At 54.6% G+C, this 20,443-nt stretch overlaps 1 protein-coding gene across 1 annotated transcript; it reads right to left on the reverse strand.

The window, feature by feature from the left end:
• Nucleotides 1-2,351: 2,351 nt before the first annotated feature.
• On the reverse strand, nucleotides 2,352-17,031 carry nol4la (nucleolar protein 4-like a). The gene is made up of 11 exons (XM_077617389.1): nucleotides 16,657-17,031; nucleotides 10,358-10,513; nucleotides 6,541-6,652; nucleotides 6,237-6,346; nucleotides 5,833-5,912; nucleotides 5,364-5,607; nucleotides 5,121-5,303; nucleotides 4,715-4,903; nucleotides 4,476-4,592; nucleotides 4,241-4,400; nucleotides 2,352-3,060 (listed from the first exon to the last, which is right to left on the reverse strand). Exons 1-11 carry the CDS (start codon nucleotides 16,999-17,001, stop codon nucleotides 2,840-2,842), a joined length of 1,917 nt encoding a protein of 638 aa, XP_077473515.1. The 5' UTR covers nucleotides 17,002-17,031; the 3' UTR covers nucleotides 2,352-2,839.
• Between the last annotated feature and the right edge of the window lie 3,412 nt (nucleotides 17,032-20,443).

Below are 20,443 nucleotides of genomic sequence, written 5' to 3' on the forward strand. Positions count from 1 at the left end.
TTCGTCAATGGCCGCCCCCGTTTCGACATCAGACTCTCTCACCACCCGCCACCAACAAATCGAAAAAAGGAATCCTAACCATCCCACTGGTAGTCAAGTGAAATAGGCTCCAACCCCCCCGCATACATTTTCCCCCCCGAAAAGTGCGCATATTTTGCCAGCCTCTCCGGGATTTGGAGTTTTTTTTCTGGCCCAATGTAGACGACGACGGGGAGCGTTTTTCTTTTGCGACCCGCTCTTTTTTTTGTGCACGGACGGGTAGTCGGAATGGGCGGGGCCGCTTTAAGCCGTCGCTGGGACCGTCTGTCCTCGAGAAAACCACATTTTGAAAAACTGTACATGTAAACATCACACTTTCACTGAGTCCAAAACGGGCAGACGGGAGGGAGGGAGGGTGCCTGGATGGGAGGGGGGGTACCAAGTTTGAGCCCCTGCCCCCGCCACCACCGCTGTGCACAGAGCTACAGTCTTCTTCTTCTTCTTCTTCTTCTCAGTGCAGGAGAGGCAAATGAAATGAATGACAATAGCATTACAGAGCACCACCAAATGAGAAGTTGAAACAGGCAAGGGCTTTTTTTTTCTTCTTCTTCTTCTTCATCTTCGTAACCCCCCCAAAAAGAACCATTGAAAACAGCTTTGATCACTCTTTGTACAGCTATACAGTACACGCACGGTATTATCTGAGCACTTGAGCCACCCGCAAGCTACCGGGGCGGGGCACATTTTCAGCAACGGCCAGAGACTAGGACGGCCCACGGAAGCAAAAACCACCAAATGGTACGACGGACATCCAAGGGAGCCGGCTAGCGTGCTAGCCGGCAGGCGTGGCGCGGCATCGGGTGCTCGCGGGCTGTCCGTTTAGACGACGGCCGGGAAAAAAACAAAGGAAACAAAAGCCTGCATGTCACAAGGACTTCTGGTGGACGCTCATATTCTACCCCCCAAAAAAATCCACCCTAAAACCAAGTGCCCCATGGAAGAACTCACACGCCCCCCCCCCGCAAAACTCTTCCAAAGCATCCTACAGTTCACAAACATTTACCTGACAGTCACAAAAGCTCTTCCACAAAATAATGAAGAAAACATCTCACATGTAAAAAAAAAAAAACTCTCTTGTACCACCAAGTTCTCACATGAATGGAAAAACATCTACGGCTCACACGGACAAAAGTTCTCATCTTTTAAAATCCCCAAATATCTATTTAAAAAAAACATTAAATCTATGCCCCCCCCCCAAAAAAAACACATTTTCTCGGATTAAAGTGGATAAGAATTCTTATCCTTAACCCTAAAAACGAGGTTGCGGCATACTGCAATGCCCACCAAAAACCAGGGGCATGACCTAAAAGGCAATTGAGTCGCCACCTAGCGGCAGGCACCAACATTTAGCTCTCCCAAAAATCTCTTATCCATCAGCGAGCCGAAAACCCACGCGTGGCACGATACCTGAAGTTGGTGTTTGCTGAGGAGGCGCTGCCACGCAGCCCAAACCATTTTTCCGTTTCATTTTGGTCCAGCCTCGTGCACGGAGAGAAACCGGGTGTCCAAGTCCCGGCCCCGGGGCCCATTGAGACCCGCACTACCGGTTTTGGCGCTCCCCTTTCTTTTTGACATCCAAGGGTGGTCACCACCGTGCCCCTTTCTCACGGGCTGGCGAGAAAGAAGGGAATGCACGTGTGTAAAATCATCAAAAGGGGGAAAAAAATCATTGTATTCATAAGAATAAGAAAATATTTGAAATCCCATTCATAGGCTCTCATTGATTGGTGGTGATTTTAGCTGGCACGTGCTCATGGCATCTTGTTTGAACCCTCAAACCAGCAATTGGCCCCTCCCTCATGCTACCTGGGCTCTAGTTCCAGGGAGCCAGCGTGCTGGTCCGCCGAGCGCCTCCTAGGGGCCCGATGCGGAACGTCCTCTTTTTGTTATTGTTGTTTTTTGTTTGTTTTTTCATCCTGAGCTATAAAGTGCTTCCCAAGTAATTTTGCTTCCCGGAGTCGGACGCCTCTCCGGGACGTCAAACAACACGTGAACGCGGCGAGGGGAGGTCGGCGCCGACGTCATTTTGACGGCGTACGACGGCAAAGCGATCGCGGCGGTTTGACCGTTTGATTCCGCGCTTCTTTCGCTCACCACTAGAGGGAGCCCTTGTTCGAGAACCACCGCTCTGTCGTTTGGCTAGAGGAGATTTGTTTTTGTGCTAAGGTGTGCGCCGTCTGAGATTCCTTTCAATCGGCGCCCGACGCTTACGTCTGGCGTCTTTGCTCTCGCCGTCGGGGGTGTTAGCCCGCATTAGCGTTGTACAAACATCAAAAGGAGCGGCTTCGTTTATCCGGCCTCGTCGGGACAGTCCGTCTGCCTTGTAAACCGAGCGCCACGCCGCCCGTCAACGATTGTCGCTCGCCTCGTTCGGGGCGGCGCCGTCCGTCTACCGACGTCCGCCGTGGAGGAGTAGATTTTTTGGGGTGGGGGGTCTAGGGTATGCGCGTTGGGGGCCGGGCGATCCCTCACGTTAATAGGAAATCACTTGGCCTTTCCGGGTCCCTACAGCGGAAGGAAGGCTATTCCAATGTCGGCGCCAACTCACCCTTTAGGGAGCAAAAAGCAGCATATTTGCTTGTCAATATTAGCCCGGATTGCAGCACACAACTAGCGATAAAGTGGTGTTGTTTTCATTGTTTTGGACACGCAGGCTGACCCACACCTGACTTCCTGAGACCAACGAGAGAAGACGGAGGTCCGGTGGGGGGGGGGGAAGAAGGAAGGCGCGCGTAAACGGCGGACGCGACGGCTACCTCGAGTAGAAAAGCCGAACCCCCGCCCGCACCCTCCCTCCCGCTCAGTTCTGCTGCAGGATGAGGTTCTCCAGTTCGTCGGCCGAGCGCAGCAGGAAGGCGGCCGACTCCCTGTAGCCGGCGATCAGCTGCCTGACCGCCGTCACTTCGGGGGGACTGAGCTGGGCCGAGGCTCCCCCGCCCCCGCCGCCGCCGCCACCCTGCCCGTAAGCGCCGGGCGACGAGGCGTCCGTCGCCGCCGACTTCATGCTCAGGTCGGTGGGACCTGCGGAGAGACAAAAAAACGCCGCCGTGATTTTGCCGGAAAATGTGCCCGCTTCAGATCATGCTCGCGCGGGCCAAAATAACGGTCGCTAAAACCTGTGGAACGCTCTCAAAATCAGTTAGTGGGCATTGGGCGCAGTCGCTTGTTTTATCTTTCTGTCATCGTTAAAATGAAAGAAAAAAAAACAATACAGACGCTCCCCTACTTACGAACGAGTTCGGTTCCGAGCGATTGTTCATAAGTTGAATTTGTCCGTAAGTTGCTCACTGCTATATTTTGTATTATAATTTATGTTTAAGGCCAATATAAGTATATTGAAGGTTTATATAAGTGCATTTGTATGTTTAAGGCTTGTATAAGTGACACGCATTGGTTAGTACTGAAAAAACATTTAATAACATGGAGAGAATACATACAGTACTGTATACATACATTAGAGAGATTTACTAGAAAGTGGCCGAAAGAAGCTATCTAATGACGATTGCAGTTTTCTTTTTTTTCTTCATAAATGATGCAGTAGCACTGTATGGCATCATTCAATGATTCATTGATTTGCAAACTTTGTGCAACGTTCAATATTTGGGTCCTGCTGCTCGATCTTTATGTTTAGAAATGGTACTGACGGTCGAACGATTCAATGCCCGTGCAACGCTCACCACTTTCTCATGCGCATCAAGGTTCGTTATTATTGCCACTCGTTTCAAATGAAATGGCTTGCCTCTTCCTTGCACCTCCCTCAATAGAAGCCTTTCGCTTTTCACCAACCATATTGAATAATGGATGCACGAGATATTTAATGATAAAAAGGTTCTTTGCGCACAGGAGATACGTTCACGCACTTCCGCACTGCAACGAACTGGGCAGAGCAAGGTGGATGCTAGGTGAGCTGAGCCCTCACAAAGCCAGGCATCGGTATTAGCAGCGGAAAGAAGCACTACTCGGAAAAAGGCGCAATACAAAATCGGACTTACGAACATTTTTGGACATAAACGCAATTTGCAGACACGTTCGTATGCACCGTTGTTCGTAACTGGAATGTTCGTAAGTAGGGGAGCGTCTGTAGTCGTCCCATCCGCCGGAAGGGCAAAGAAACGCCGAGTCACTCGGGAGTCGACTTGCCCACCCCCACTCAAAAGGATCCCGCTTTTGTGGGTGGTCAAGGGAAAGGCCAAGGACTTACCGTTGCTCTGCGGCGCGACGGCGCAGCCCTGGCGGTCGGCGGGCGCCGGGCCGTACGCTCGCGGGTTGTAGTTGAGGCCGCCATTGGCGTAGAGCCCGTCTTGGGCGAAAGCCGAGACGGCCGCGGGGGCGTCCCGCTCCGCCGGGGCGTCCGCCTCGTCCTGGGGGGAGACGTGCCTTTAGCGGGAGCCGGCCGGCCGGCGGGCGGGCGGGCGGAGGACCGGGCCGAGGCTTACCGCCGGGTAGATGTCCAGGCGCATTCTCTTGGCGGCGTTGCGGGTCTCGCTGTCGCAGGCCGCCGCCAGGATGTTTTCGGCCAAGGCGGAGGTCAGGTGAGGGGGCGTCGGTCGGATCTGACGGCCACACCAAAGCGTCGGACTCTTGCGAGAAAAAGCCAGGAGGCCCCCTAACCCTAACCCAAACGACGACCTCCCCACCACCACAGTTAGCCAAAATAGGGAATGAGGGAGGGCACCTCCAGACCGCTCTTTTTCATGCGCCGGCAAGATTTGAGGTAGGTGCGAATGCGCTTGCGCGAGCGCTCCTGGAACTCGGGGAACTGCCGGCCGCACGATTCCATGATGGCCTGGATCTTCTCCTTGGGCTGCTTGGAGATGGGCACCATGCGGTCCAGATTCTCGTCCACGAACAGACGCACAAACATCTGACGTACAAAGTAGGAAGACAGGAAAGATTTGATATAGCCAAAATTGGCCCTTCAAAATAAGAAACGTTTTTGGAACCAAAAAAATCATCTCATGAAAAGAAAAAAAACCTTTGTTTCTCCGCTTGGGTTGCCAGCCAAGTGCAGAAAAGTACTTCCATCAAATAAAAAAAATAAAAAGAAACAACCACCAAATCATGAAAAGAAAGGGACTAACGTTAAAGGCTTTCAGCCTCTCCGGGTCCATTCCCTCGGCGTCGTTGAGTTTGTCGCCGTCGTCGTCGTGATCGTCCTCGTCCTCGTCCCCCGCCGCCAGCGCCGCCCCGCGGCCGGAGCTCAGGTCCTCGGCACCCCCGTCGCCCTCCGTCCCGCTCGGGTCGTAGCCGTACGCCGTCGGCGACTGCCGGGCGGCCGCCGTCAACGCCCGTCCGCCGGATTGCCGGCGGGTTAGCGCCCTTACCTTGGCGTACGGGCTTTTCGGAGGACGCTTCCCGCCGGGCTCCGCCGGCGAGAACCGGTCCGGCGGCGTCGATGCGGCGCTCGGGCGGAGCGGCGGCCGGCGCCGCTCCAAGGCGCCGCTGAAGTCCAGGGGTACGCCCGAGCCGTTCTCGCTCCGCTCCCCGTACGGGCCTTCGTGGGGCCACGTGTCCCCGCCGCCCCCGCCGCCCCCGCTGCTGCTCTCCGAAGAGACGTCGTCCCCTGCGCCCGCGGGAGAAGACCGGCTCAAGTTATTTTGGACATCGCCGGGCCAGCGACATTTATTATGGCCGGAAAACCTCGGCGTGCCCCAAAAAAGCCCCTTTTTGGGCCAAATTGAACGAGAGCCCGCATCACGTGTATTTTGTCACAGGTTTTGGACGGCGTCAAGCGCGTGGACGACACGCACAGAGAGAGCTGACTCTATCCCCGGCGGCGGAGGGCGGCTCTCACCGTCTTCTTCCTTGATGACGGGCGGCGGGCCGTCGGGAGGGGCGGGCGCGCCGTCCTCGCTGCTGACCGACGAGTCATCCTGGACGCCAGAGACACACACAACAAGGTCGACTCCGTCACGGACGGCCATGGGGAAGTCTAAACGTCCGAGGAAACGGTCACCGACGCCGAGGGAATGTCGCGCGATGTCGCCGGGCGGCTAGGCGTCCGCTAGTCAAACGCCGCCCTCCAGGTCGTAGGGAGCGGGGTCAGGCTAGGCCTGACCTAAGCCTAAAATGCCCTAAAATGTCGCCGTCGGGCCGCGCCGAGAAACGGCGCCGAGAAGTCCACTCCTGCCCGAGTTTTGGACCGACCCTAACGCGGTCCCTCCCCCCGACCTCACCTCGTTCCTTGGCCTACCTACCCTGTGGGTGGCAGTCATGCACTGCAGCTTCATCTGCTTCAGGTAGGTGGCCGTCAACGGCATGTTGTAGTCAATCAACTCCGGCGCCAGCGACGTCGGACGGTCGTTTTCTGACGAGGAAAGACAATGCCCAATGTCTTTTCCCCGGGCTCCTCGCTCTTCCGGCGGTTCGGACGACGTCCCATCCGTTGGAAGCGGGGGGGGGGGGGGGGGGGGGGCGCAAAGGACGGCCCCTCCCGCTCCCGGCGGGTCGGACGTGGACTCAAGTGCCGTACGCTTAAGACAAAATACGAGGCGGCGTTACCTTTGAACTCGGCCGCGCTGGGGTTGATGTGCATCCTCTTTTGACACTCGCCGCAGCTCATGAGGAAGCGGGTCACCGCCTCTCGCGGCAGGAAGGCGTAGGTCTCTGCGATCTGGCCATCACCACAAAAAAAAAACAGAGCGCCGATGCGGGGTGCTCAGGGTTAGCTGGGAAGGGCTCCGACCCTCACCCTGCCGCAGAGTCCCAGAAAGTCTCCCTTGCGATTGGACCTTTCTGGCCGCGAGCGTCCAAACACGCGCCGCCGTGTCGTCGCTAGACGAAACGTGCTCAGCGCGTTAGCGTCTATTCTAGCAAGCGTCGATGACGGGAAGGGGTGGACAGTCGGCGCGGACGCGCCTGCACAATCCGAGTGACGAGCGGGGCGGCTTTTTCAAGCCTTATTTGGTGTACGCTAGACATTTCTCAGGGTCATCAGGGACCGTCTTTACTTGGGGCCCGTCCAAACGGTGGCTCATTTTGATGCGACCTTATAGTCACGTCAATGTTTGGAATGCGAAACGGGCCGTTTAAGCCGAGTCCCGGGCCGAGCCGGCCCCGGTCGGGCCGGCCGGAGCGTCGCACGGCGGCCACCCCCACTGCCCTTCTCCTCCCGGCGCTTCCCTGGAAAAGGCGACCTTCACGAGAGCGGGCAGAGACGGCGGGGGCGCCGGCCCCCGGCGGGCCCGGCCACCCCCCGCCGCCGCCGCCCCGCCCCCTCCGCACATGGGAGCCCCCGGAGGCAGCCGAGGGAGAGGGAAAGGCCACGCGGATGAAGGAGCTCCCAGAAGGCCACGCTGACAGTTCCATATTCGGCCCGGCTCCGCCCCGCCCCCTCCCTCCCTCCCTCAAAAGGATGGGCGCGATGAGACGTGACAGGACCTCTCCTACGGGGCGGGAATGGCCGTCATTTGCTTTTCGGTCCTTCCCTCGGTGCCGTCGGGGCGGGAGCGCGTGCGCCGGTCCGCGTGCGCCGGTCCGCTCCCGCCGGTCCGCTCCCGCTGGTCTGCTCCCGCCGACCCGGATGGGCCGCGCCGGCTAGCCCAGGCGTCCCGCACGCCACGATGAACAAAGGAGGTGGTTCTTCCGCCCTCTTTGTTCCGCGAGCGGACGGGTTTGCGGCGCCTTATTCGTCACCAAACGAAGGCGCGACTTTCAGATGGTCGGCGTCGTACGGCTTTATTGACCTGAAAATGCTCCCACAGCTCTTTGTGGAAGGCGTCTCTCCTCAATACTGCCTCCTTCCAATGGACTTTCCCATACATATAGGCTGAAGCTACACTGCATGTTTTCATGTAGAAGAAACAACAACAACAACAACCACCCAAAATATTGACTAATAATGGAAAGCAGTGGCGGACCGTCAGGGCCTGCAAGACCTTCTCTGCCGGCCTAAAAAAATATGGGAATCACAGACTGATGTTAATGATGTTTTGTCTATGAATACTTATGAAATAATTCCAAATTGTCTGTCAGCTTCCTTTCATTGCTTTTCCCCTGCTTGCGCTGCTTCCACATGTGTGTTTTCATATTGAAGCATCTAACGGATTCTAACCCAAGGGTGTCAAACTTGGGTTGGTTCACGGGCCGCATTAACGTCAACTCCATTTCATGTGGGCCGGACCATTTTAGACCTAATATCTAGATGTCTTTTATTTTTTTAAAATTGGATTAAAAGAACTGTAGCAAAAGCCCCAAATAGTCCATTTTTTATAGATCTAAAGCAATGTCTACCTTTGAGCTTTTTTTTCTTAGTAATGGAAAATTTCTTTTAATCATGTTTTTTTTTTTTTCAAATGGAAATAAAATAGTTTCTTAAAGTGGAAAATGGAAAATACAGACGCTCCCCTACTTACGAACATTCAACTTACGAACAACGGTACATACGAACATGTCTGCAAATTGCGTTGAAGTCCAAAAATGTTCGCAAGTCCAATTTTGTATTTCGCCCCTTTTTCGGAGTAGTACTTCTTTCCGCCGCTAATACCGACGCCTGGCGCTGTGAGAGCTCAGCTCACCCAGCATCTACCTTCTTCTTCTTCGTTGCAATGCGGAAGTGCGTGAATGTATCTCCAGTGTGCAAAGAACCTTTTTCATTTGTATCATTAAATATCTCATGCATCCAATATTGAATATGGTTGGTAAAAAGCTAAAGGCTTCTATTGAGGGAGTTGCAAGGAAGAGGCAAGCCATTTCATTTGAAACATTTGAACATTTTCAGCACTAAATCGAATAAAAACGTGTGCCGGAAATCCGACAGGACAGGCTCAACTTTCAGTATTAGCTTCGATGCCGATAGAAAAGAAGGAGGATGGATTTTGGTGAGTAAAATATGGCTATATTCCTAAATAATATTTCAATTGTATGAGGTTATTATTGATGCTTTTTTTAATGTGTCGCAGCTGTAGCTGCAGTGGAGGTTTTATAGCCATCAAATAGTTTTTGAGGGTTGGATGGATTCAGACATTGTTAGGAAATTCACGGACCGCCGCTGATGGAAAGATTGTAGACCAGGAAAAAGTGTCAATATTGAAAGTATTTCAATGTATTCATTGAATCGATTAATATTGAATGAATCAATATCAACATATATCCATAAAATGCTGTTTTCTTTCTTCTGGGAGAAATGCTCTTTTTATCTAAAAATGTCTCTCTTGATATTTTTTGACATGATAGTATTATATATTCACTCTCCCTTTTATTTTTTCATTCAAAAATCGGATTCCTTGAACTCTTTAGCGAGCCACCTCATGGTGTAGAAGGTAGGGTTAGGGCAGACATGGGCAAACTACGGCCCGCGGGCCATATGCGGCCCGTTAGGCCTTTTAATCCGGCCCGCCGACGTTGTCCAAATTATTATTATTTTTTTTAATGCGGTCAAAATACAGGAAAACATTGGATGACCTGCATGAGTAATTCTGCCGTCGGTTTTGTGATTTAGGAAAAATTGACAGCTGGTGTCATGTTGGTGTTCTCACAAGACCCGGAAAGGGTTCCACGGGAGTTGCCGTTGGAACGGATTGATCTCCAATGTGACAAGTTCAACTCCCTGAAAGTCTCTTGCGTTTTAGGCTTCATGAAGTGCAGCCAAATTTCCAAACATCCAGAAGATGGCACAGAGGATTCTGCTGTTATTTGCCTCGACATGTGTGTGTGTGTGAACAGACCTTTAGTCGGATGAAAACCAAGAAAGCACCCCATAAATCCCACATGAGTGATAATACTTTAGTCCTTTTTTTCTGTTAACTTTCATATGTACTGTTAACGGATGCAGTTTTTTAGATGTATCGTATCTTGTGCTGACCCGGCCCACCCGCCTGTCAAATTTTTAAAGTCAATGTGCCCCCCCCCCCCCCGGGCCCAAAAGTTTGCCCAACCCTGGGTTAGGGGGTAGGGTGCTGCCTTGGGTGCGGGCCGGCGCCGCCTCCATTCCCGTTGCGGGCAGTAGGATTGTGAGCGGGGATGAACCTTTGTCGCTTTGTGTGCCCTATGACCGACTGGCGACCAGTCTAGGGTGTATTAGTCTCCCTTTCGCCCAAAGTCAGCTGGGGTAGGCTCTGGAAAACCCCTGCGACCCTTACGAGGATGAGTGGTACGGAAGAGCAATGAATCAAATCTTTAGCCCGTTGACAGAAAAAGGAAAAGGGTAAATATTGTCTTTTGAATGAGCCAGCATCGGCCGGTAAATGCTGGGTTAGTGAGTGAGTGAGTGAGTGAGTGAGAGTGAGTGAGTGAGTGAGTGAGTGAGTGAGTGAATCAATGAGTGAGCGAGTGTGAGGGAATCAACAAGGTAGGATAGCCAGAGAGAATTTGGACTGACCGCTTTGTAGGTCTTCTTCTGGCCGGCATGTTTGGGCGGACGGCCGGGATCGGCGCCGATCTCCACGTGCATGGCGTAGATGATGTCAAAGAAGTCTTCCACCACGGCCACGCGTTTCAACGACGAGTTGTCCTGGCTCGGGTTGCCGTCCGAACACTGAAAAGGCACACACGGAAGAGACAATAGATTGCGTGGGCTCGCCGTCCCCAATTGTTTTGCTCCGGTTCCCGCCCGTTTTCCCGTTTTCCCGCTTGGCCCACGGACGGCGTCGGTCCTTTCATAGAATCCCTTCTTAAGAGAGCCCGCGACATGGCGGAAGGCGCACCTAGCGACCCGAGAGGGGAGGTAGGTCAGATGTGGGTGCGATAGGGGAACACCAACCACGTCGGTCACGTGAAGACGTCATTAGGAGAACATGACCATTGACTATTCTCTTTCTGGCCGTGGGTCTCGACTGGGTAGGAAGCCTTTGAACGCCGGTGACGGGCAGGGGGGGGAGGGGAGCGTGGGGTCCCGGCCCACGGGCGGACGACCGGGGCGACGGCAGGAGCTTTCTTTTCCCGACCCTTTGCCCAGCTGTGTAAAAATAACCCAGTGGAAGAGCCAAGAGAGCCTCTGCCTGCCTCCATAAAGCCAACCCCCCACCCCCCTCCCGCCCGCCTCTCGCCACCTCCGGCGGCCGTCCCGCCTCCCGCGCCGCTGACCCCGTCGCCATAGAAACTGCCGCCGATTCCTCCCGGGCAGGTGCGCCGGGCAAAGGGTCACGTGAGCGCGATCGCCGGGACCACGTACTCACGTGGCATCTCGCCTGCCGGCTTGGGCCACTTCAAACCCCAAGCCCCCCCCCCCCCACCCTCCCGGGCACCCGTCCCTTTGCGACCTCGACGTGCGTGCCGCCCGTAAAGGGACGGGCGAGCCACGGCGGAGACGTCGCGCGGGGGTTAGCGCTCCCCGCCATCGGGGGGGCCCTCGAGAGCGGCCGGCCGATACCGTGCCGTTAACTGCCGACGGTCTACGTCCCGTTCTTATTACTTCCGGGAAGTGGCTTGGAATTGCCCCCCAAGCAACCGGAAGGGAACCCGGGACGTCCAATCCGTTCCAACTGGGAGGGGTGATCATATGCTGTCGAGCCCAATGAGGGCGCTGGCGAGTAAATTGGCCCCCGTATGTGGAGCTAAGATAAGTTGCGAAAGTTGAAGAGCGTTTCCTTTCGTTGACATTTTGCCGGCCGGCCAGCGGTTTCTTGCGCCTCCCATTGCGCCCTTCCTCCCTCCCTCCCTCCCTCCCCCCTCCCGTTCACTCTTGGTCTCCTCTCGCTCGGGCTCTCCCGAGTGCGAGGTAACGACGGTTGCCACGGCAACTAAAACCAGCTCACAGAGTGGGCTTGTTTTAATCCGGCCCGCTCTCTCCGTCTCTCTCTCTTTCTCTCTTTCTCACTCTCGTCTCTCCTTCCCGGCCGGCCACTCTCTCGCTCGCTCGCTCACTCGCTCGCTCACTCACTCGCCATGCCCCGTCAGCGCAGGGCAAGACACAAGGCTAATAAATGCAACGATAAGAATCCCGGGCCGGCCGGGCCCCGTCAACGCCGCCGTATTCTGGCCAGAAACGACGGCGACACGTCCGTTCGGGCCGGATTGGGCTAATCTCTTTTCTCCGAGTGCGCATTGCACCCAATTTTGATCCTGCCCCAAAATGCCTCTCTTAGGCTTTTTTTTTTTGCATTTCCGTAAAGCCCATTTTGAGTAGCTCTTCTTTTTCCCGTGCACTTTTTGGCCGAGCGTTCCCGTGGGCCCTCTTGAGATTTGGCCCCTCAAATCCACCATTGTGTCCATCTAGACAATAGAGGCCCATTTCAAATGTTCCAAATGCTACCGGTTGGACAGTTTTGTTCCAATTGGCCCAAGCGTTGACGAAATCGAGGCCGCATAAACGTGACGGGGCTGTTTATAACGAACGCGTATGTTTGCGTGCAATGTCGGGTTTTTGTTCCAGCCGTCGCGGCCCTGGATCTTCCTCCCGGTAGGGTGGCGTAGATGAGCCTTCACGTGGTGGGAGATGTCCCCGATGCCCAGCCATGGTGGGGCTTCACCCCAGGACACGTGGCGTTCTTTGCTTTCCCCGGCAGCCCAGTGCCCATCCTCCTCTTCTTTCTCCTCCTCGTTCTCGCCGGCTCCCCGTCCCGCCACAAAGCGCTCGGTTGCTAGGAGACTGGAGGCTGGGAGCGGGCCGCTCGGCCTCTCCCTAGCCGGAGCGCCAGCCCGAGCGAGCGAGCGCCCGACCGCCCGCCCGCCTTCCCGCCCCCAACCCCGCCGGCGCTCTGCCGCGCACAACAGAGGGCGGACCGACGGTCCCGCCCGGGGCCCACGAGAACGGCGGAATCGGACGGGCGAGCTGGGCAAGCCGCGTTTGCGGTTGCTTCCGGATCACTTGCGGTCCCTTCCTTTTTATTTGGCATCGCTTCCCGTTGACATTGGGTCAATTCCGGCTCACTTCCTGTCGGTTTATGTTCCGTTTCAGGCCCGTCGAGCCTATCGCGTCCGATTACGAGCGGCAGGCAATTGGTGGCCAGCCAATATGGCCTTTGATTATTATTTCATTTTTTTTAACTTGGCCTTTTTCGTCCTCCTCTTTTCACGAGGCGGTCCTTGACCCAAAGGGTTAGGGTTAGCCTTAGCCCAATGCTAACCCAAAAGAAAGGCCACGGCCGACCGAGGCGACCGGTCTCGATGTCCCCGGTCAAGGAGAGACGGCCGGGGAACACCGAGACCGCGTTGGAGCCAAAAACGAAAGCGTCCCGCCATAACGCCTCGCTCGCTAACCGCGCCGGTGGAAGGACGCCACTTTTTGGAGTCCTTGCACTCGCCGTCCGTTGGATTGGCAACAATTCTGTGGGAAAAGGCCTCTGAAATTTGGAAGGCGAAGATTCACGAGACCATTTCCGCCAAGTGGCGGAAGCTTTTGCGATGACGGCGGAGGCGCGCCGCAGGGGATTATCGTCGTCGACTTGGAGACGTGTGTGGGTGAGTGTGTTAGGAGCGCAAGGGGGGAGGGGAGGGAAAAGAAGGGTTAGGGGAGGGGAGGGGAGGCAAGGGAGGAGGCCCCCGGGCCAGTTAAAAATGGTGTTAATTTCTGTTCCTATGGGGAAGCAAAGAAGGGTCTCTCCATGGCAACAGAGAGGGTGCCGAAGGGAGGAAACGACGACCCCCCACCCCTCTCACGCACGCACGCCCGCCCGTCCGTTCGTCCGTCGTGGCCGCGCATTGTCGATATGGCTGGCGCTCATATCATCAAATGTGCCCCAAAACAAAGCTAAAAAGGTGTGTGTCTCCCATCGCCCTAGCCCCGCCCACTCCGAGCGTCCCTGGCAGTGAGTGAGTCACCCGTTAACTGCTCACTTCCCGACGATGGGCACTTCCTATTGAGACGAGGGATTTGACGGGTCACTTCCTATTCATTTTCAGGCATTCTCCGATCACTTCCTTTCCATTAGCGTGACATCGTGTCAATTTTGAGGGGAATGACTCCCAAAATGATGACTTCCTCTTCATTTGGGGTCACTTTCTATTCATCTGAGGGCATGGCAGGCCACCTCCTGCTCATTTTGGCCTCACTTCCAGTTGATTTGGGAGCATTTGGAGCTTACATCCTGTTCTTTTGGGGTCCTGTCCTGCTCATTTTGGGGCACCTTGCTTTTTTTGAGGCTCTAAAATACTGATATCATTGCTTGGCAGTGGAAAACTGGAAAATGTTTTAGTCAAATTTGGCAGAACAGTACATTGTCGGTTCCGACTGTGTTCGCCCCGCCACGTAGCATGTTGGAAAATCAGCCCGAATGTCAAGAGAAGCGGCCAACGGGCACGACGGCAAGCGGCGACGAAAGCAATTCTAACGAGCTGGTCCCACATGGCGACGATTCCTCCGCAAATACCCCGAGCGGCAAACGGGCAGCTGAAAGCCGCTAATCGCAGCGGGTTACGGTTTGGTTGGCATGGCAACTAAAAGCAACAGCTCCCTACATAGATCCATCCTTTTTGCGCTCATTTTTGCCCGGAACGCTTTTTTTGGGAGCCGGTCCGGAACCGCATCATTTTGGGGGGAAAGTGCTAATCCGAACATAACGAGAGCTAAACGAGGTGGCTATTCTGTACGCGTGAAGACGAGACGCCCGCGGCCAGAAAAATGGACGGCGAGGAGAGGACAGAAGCTTCTGGAAGGAGTCGCCGGAACCCCCCTTTGTCCCGTCGCGCACTGACGCCGCCTTGTGTGCCCAGAGAGAAGAAAGACCCTCTGTGCGCGTGAGGACGGCGCCGGCCGGCCGGCCACCCGGCCGGCCGTCATTTGACGCCCCTCTAACCCCCCGCCACGCACACACAAACTTGGCACGGTCCGGGAGCAGCTGTGGCTCGCCGTCCGACGGTCCCGGGACGCGCCTCGCGATACTAGATGACGTGGCGCCGAGAGCAGGACTGCACCTGGACAGGACCGGACCGGACCGAGATTTTAGGTGTGGAGACCGCCAAATTCTTGAGAAATAAATGCCGTGCCCTGCACCGCGTGACGTGAAAATTGTCCTGATACTATAAATTGCCATTTCCGGAGAAATTGCTGGGGGAAATCGGTGAGCCGATAAATGTCCGAAAACGGATGAATGTTTTGCTCCAGGTCACTTGTGCTTATTTCATATTAGGACATTTTAGGACATTTCTTGCCGACTTTCTCTCTTCTCAGTTTCAGTGTTATTAATGGTCATTCATTGGCCCCCTCTCAATCCAAATGAATCGGACACATACAACCGTCAATTGGGTTAGGGTTAGTCCTCCCAGTTGAAGTCCATTTTCACATCTATCATTGTCAATCAATCAACCACTTTCCCCGCAGCATATATTAACAAGGTTCACGTAGGGTGCTGGAGCCTATCCCAGCCAACTACGGGCACCAGGCGGTGGGACACCCTGAATCGGTGGCCAGTCAATGGCAGGGCACGAGGAGACAAAGGACAACCATAAACACTCACGCTCATAACTAGGGGCAATCTACAGTGTTTAACTAGCTAGCTAAACCGGAGTACCCGGAGAAAACTAACGCATAGCCCGGGGACAACCTGCAAACTCCCATCTGTAATCTTACCCTCGGTCCCACAACAGTCAGGCTGACGCGCTAACCAATGGGCCTCTGTAGTCAATGAGTTCATTTTGGGTCAAATCCTTATGCATTTTTAGGGTACCTAGAACACTTTCTGTTGGGTTCGGGTGACACCCTGGATGAAGCATTCTGGGGTCACTTCCTGTACAAGATTTTTGTGTGTGTGTGTGGGTCACTGTGCAAAGAATTCCGCTGCGGTGCCAAACTTATCCCCAAATTCATGGTTTGTGCCTCCAAATTTAACATAAAAGAGCAAAAATATGCTCATTACCCAAATTCGAGATCAAGTGCCTCAAAATATACAGGTTGTTCCCCCAAAATTCAGTGTTTCAAAATAAAACAAGGACTTTAAGAAGTGGTGCCTCAAATAAAGAGGCGGTGGCCCCTATATTCAACAGGAAGTTGGCCAAATTGAAATGAAAGTGCCTCAAAATGAAACGGTACCGGCCCCAGACTTCCTGCCAAATAGGAAGTCTGCTTAAACGAGCAGGTAGCGAGCGCCCCCAAATTCATCAGGTAGTCGTGACATTTCAAAAAAAGCGCCCCTAAATTCACCAGTTAGTCCTTCGAATAAAGACGTCGGGTCTCCGAGTTGAACAGTTATTGGCTAAGTTAGTCAAATTTCAAAAGAAATAAGTGTCCCAAAAAGAAGTGATGTAAATCAACCAGCCATATCAACGGCAAGTGCCCCAAAACAAAGACGGCAAGCGCAAGGACAGGCGTCGCAGTCACCATCCATTTCAAGTGGACGGCGATCGACGTTCAATCTAACGGGACGGGACGTAAAAATGGCGGCGTCGGCCGGGACGTGTTGCTCAGACGGGCTGGCACCGACCTTTGATTATCGCACGCCGCGACTTGAGCTCTAGCGCATGCTTTTGTTGTCGGGCGCCCCCAAATGAGAGCTCGCGGGACGGCTAAATGGGCCGTGGGATTGCGGCGAATCGCGCACCGTCCGGTGCGACGTGGCCCGGCCCGGCAGGCAGCGGCGTTGCCATGGCAGCGTGGATGAGAGCGCACGGGGCCGCGGCCGAGCCACGCTCGCAGCGAGGCACGCGCGCACGCGCCCAGGCGGGCAGGCGGGCAAGCGGGCGGGCAGCCGCCGGACAAAGTGGCCGGCCGCGCGTGAAAAAGGAAGTTGCGTGGACGGACTTTACCGTGGACTTGACGGGGACGTAGAGGACGGGCTTGCCCGGAGCTCCCTTCTTGTTGTTGTGCTCTCCCAGCACGCCGGCGCCCACCTGAAATCCTTTGGACTTGACCCAGAATTTGAATTTGGCGTTAATGTGGCTGTTGTCCTGCACGTACACGCCGTCCGCCTCGTCGTTTTGCAACAGGGTCTGCATGATTTTATTGTATTTCCGCCGCGTGACGGTCTTGGTCTTGCCGGAGTCCCCGTAAGTGCGCAGGCACCAGTCCTGAAATTCGCCGAACATCTCCGCCTCGGACGCCAGCGGACTCGGTTTGGGCGCATCCGCGCACACCGCCTTCCTGCTTGCCATGGCGAAGCCCTGACACCCAACCCCCCCAGTAACCGCCCCCCACCCCCAGCCCCTACCACTACCACCTCTCTCTCTCTTTCTCTTCTCTCTCTCTCCCTCCCCTTTCTCTCTCTCTCTCTCTCTCTCTCCCTCCCCTTTCTCTCTCTATCTCTCTCCCTCCCTCTCCCTTTCTCTCTCTGTCTCTCTCTTTCTCTTCTCTCCCTCTGTCTCCCCCTTTCTCTCTCCCTCCTTCTCCCTGTTAATAAAGAGCACACTTGAGCTGTGGCTTCCTGCTCTCCCTCCCCCAAAAGCACCCCCCCCCCACCACCACCCCCGCCGTCGTCCCGTCTCGGTTGGGCTTCCGAGACTGGGTAGCCCCTTCTGCTCCGCTTCACTACGCTCCAGTCGGGTCCGGTCCGGTCCGGACCGCAGCACACCTGTTTGCAGCTGTCCCGCCCGGTGCTAAACAGCACTCACAAGAATGGTGAGCTGAAGCAAAGGGAAGGATAACCGGGGGCGGGGGGGGGGTTCTCTCCCCTTCGTCCCTTTCTCTCTCTCTCTCTCCCTCTCCCTCTCTCTCTCTCTCTCTCTCTCTCTCTCCCTCTCTCTCTCTCTCTCTCTCTCTCTCTCTCTCCCGCTCCCCCCTCTCTCTCTCCCGCTCCCCCCCTCTCTCTCTCTTCTCTCTCTACGTCCGTCCTACACCGGGGCGGTCATCTCTTTCCCACCTGTGTCTAAAACCTTGTGGAGTTCAGACAAAAGAAACCAGACGTCGCTTTCGGTTTCCGTCGACCTACTTCCGGCTGGCCGACCGGCCGAGGGGACTCTGCAAAAAGATGCCTCCTCCGCCTCCTCCTCCTTCCTCCTCCTCCTCCTCCTCCTCCTCCTCCTCCTCCTCCTCCTCCTCCTCCTCCTCCTCCTCCTCACACCTGTTTGAATGGCATCTACGCCTCTTTGCCTCCAACCTCCGCGTGCGGCATCCATCGTCGATCGCATGCTACATACGATTCGGAACAAGTGAATGTCTCCCCCGAAAAAGGAGCCGCTACATCACATTTCGAGTCGTGTTGGCCACAACCTTTGCTGTGTACAAGTATTATAACACATGGTTGCATTTGTTTCAAATGATGATAAATTCTTCTGAATCAATGCTCATTTACAATCATGGAATCTGAAAAAGACAACACGATAACAAAATAAAGACTCAGTGATGCCCCCACTGTCACCTTGTTTATTTTAATTTGATTTTATTTGATTTTTGAAGCGCACCGGATGGCGAGGATATGGGTCCCGTTTATTTCAAGGGGGAGGAAAGGCTGTGAATTGTGATCTTTCCGTGACATTGACGACGCTCGACGTCCAATCCACGCTCTCGCCAATGAGTTGACATGAGCGCGGGGGGAGGGGGGTCGTCCCGTCCCGTTGTGCAACAAAGCGCGGCGTACGCGCGAGTGAGCGAGAGAGCGAGAGAGCGAGAGAGCAAGAGAGCGAGAGAGTGCCTTTGTTTTACGGCGGAGAAGGAAGTGAGAGAAACGCCTGATTTTGCAATCGAACATCCGAAACGGGGCGAGTCAAAGCTCCAACCGTAGATTTTGGCTGCTGGTCCCGCCGCGCCACAAAGCACCATCTCTCTCTCTTTCTGTCTCTCGCTCTCTCTTTCTCTCTCTCGCTCTCTCTTTCTCTCTCTCTTTCTCTCTCTCTCGCTTTTTCCCTTCACTTGCGACGTGGCCAGCCAGTTAGCCAGTCATCCAGTCAGCCTCCGAATGGGACATTTGACAAGAGTTGCATAGGAGCATTCTTTGTGTACAGGACGTCTTAACGTTGCAACATGTGGCTTCGAGAGACAGGCAGGGAACAGAAAAAAAACCACAACAAAAACAGCCCCCTCTTTTGGATTTACTTTCAACTCAAAGACTTGCTTCTATTGTTTGGCCTCGCATTTCATGTCACATCAATACAAAGAAAGTATAAACTGTATGAGAAATAGTGTGAGAAGATATCAAATTAGCCCAACCTTCTGTCCCATGCCGGCCCAAGGTAGCTATTTGAATAATCAAGTGTACCGTCACGTCGGCTCCCAGGTCGGCGGCCCCCGAGCTCAGCCTGCCAGTTGCGCGCGACTCCTCCGGGCTCCAGCCGAGACGACCGCCGTTGCCATGGCAGCGGCTCGGCAGAGGCTCGGCAGAGGCTGAGCCGCGCGAGCGGGACGCCCCGTCCGTCCGTCCGTCCGTCTGTCCTTGTGTCGTGGCAGGGCAAATGGACCGAAAGCCCCCGGCCGCCCAACGCGCTACTTCTTTGGATCTCATCGGTATTTTCTCATGACGGTCTTCCGCGTCTCGTGAAGAAGCTCACAATTTACAGGATGACGGTGCATCTGTCACAAAATATAGCCTCTGTGATATCGTCTCCTGCAAAAGAAGAACCTAAAGAGAAGCTGGGTGGGGGGGTATAAGTGGCAGCGGTGGCGGCAGCAGCCCAAACAGCAGCAGCAACTGCAGAAGCCAAAGCAAAAGCAGCAGCAGCAGCAGGCCGCCAGCAAAGCGGGGCGAAGAATCAAAGTGACGCGGAGCCGCCGGCGCGGAAGACAAAGTGGGATGAGCGAGGGCCGCCCGGCCGGACGGTCGGCCTCCGGTGCAGCCTTTCCTTTCTGCCTCACCCGCAGATGTCATTTGGTATCATTCCCGGCGCAAATCTCCCCACGTCAAACGTTGGTTTTCAACCCTATCTTCCAAACCCAGGCTCCCCTTCAATTTTGCCGCTAACCTTCCCATTCCCAGTTTTTGGACAAAAACATGCCCCTTTCAAATCTTTCAAATCTTCCTTTTCCTCAAGTTTTTCCATCCCATTTACACAATTCCCACCTCCAAAACTGGAACCCAACACCTACAAATTGAAGCACACAAAAGCTATCTGGCAGATTGTGGCCAAAACGCTCATTTCTGCCAAAATTTCAGAGAGAAAAAAACTTACCTATACAGGCTTCCAATGCCTCCATACATTTTCACTGACACATTCAACATTCCAAAAAGCCCGGGAAGTGACCAAGAATTGCGATCAAATCTACAGGAAGTCAACCAAAATCAATAGAGAGTGACAAAGTGGCCAAAGCGAGTAAGGAAGTGAGCCGCCAGCAATAGGGAGCAACACAGATGCCCCCATATCAACAGAAAGTGAGACACCGTCTTTCTGGAGCACAAGAAAGAAAGAAATGAACATGCGAACCCAATTTTATTTTCTTGTTCAAACGTAACAAGCCTTTTCTATCATACACATATAAGATGTTGTTTCTCACGTCTGTGTCGAACTCATGACGCTAGATAGACTTCCCTCTAACCCTCGGGCAACGTTTCCCCGCTCTAACGGGCCTTCCGGGAGACGCCACGTGTCCTCTTGGCGGGCCGCGCCGAGCCGGGCGGGTGAGCTCTTTGTGTCCAACTCCTCTCATCGCACCCCGGCGGCCAGCCGC

This window comes from Stigmatopora argus, chromosome 1 (assembly GCF_051989625.1).
Source record: "Stigmatopora argus isolate UIUO_Sarg chromosome 1, RoL_Sarg_1.0, whole genome shotgun sequence".
In the NCBI taxonomy this organism is placed as follows: domain Eukaryota; kingdom Metazoa; phylum Chordata; class Actinopteri; order Syngnathiformes; family Syngnathidae; genus Stigmatopora; species Stigmatopora argus.

Excerpts from the sequence above, each read along its gene's own strand:
- nol4la (XM_077617389.1), bottom strand. The coding sequence starts at position 17,001 with ATGGCAAGCAGGAAGGCGGTGTGCGCGGATGCGCCCAAACCGAGTCCG. Across the intron at positions 5,913-6,236 it reads GCATGACTGCCACCCACAGG|GATGACTCGTCGGTCAGCAG; the intron begins GTAGGTAGGCCA and ends TCTGGCGTCCAG. Across the intron at positions 3,061-4,240 it reads CGTCGCGCCGCAGAGCAACG|GTCCCACCGACCTGAGCATG; the intron begins GTAAGTCCTTGG and ends GTCTCTCCGCAG.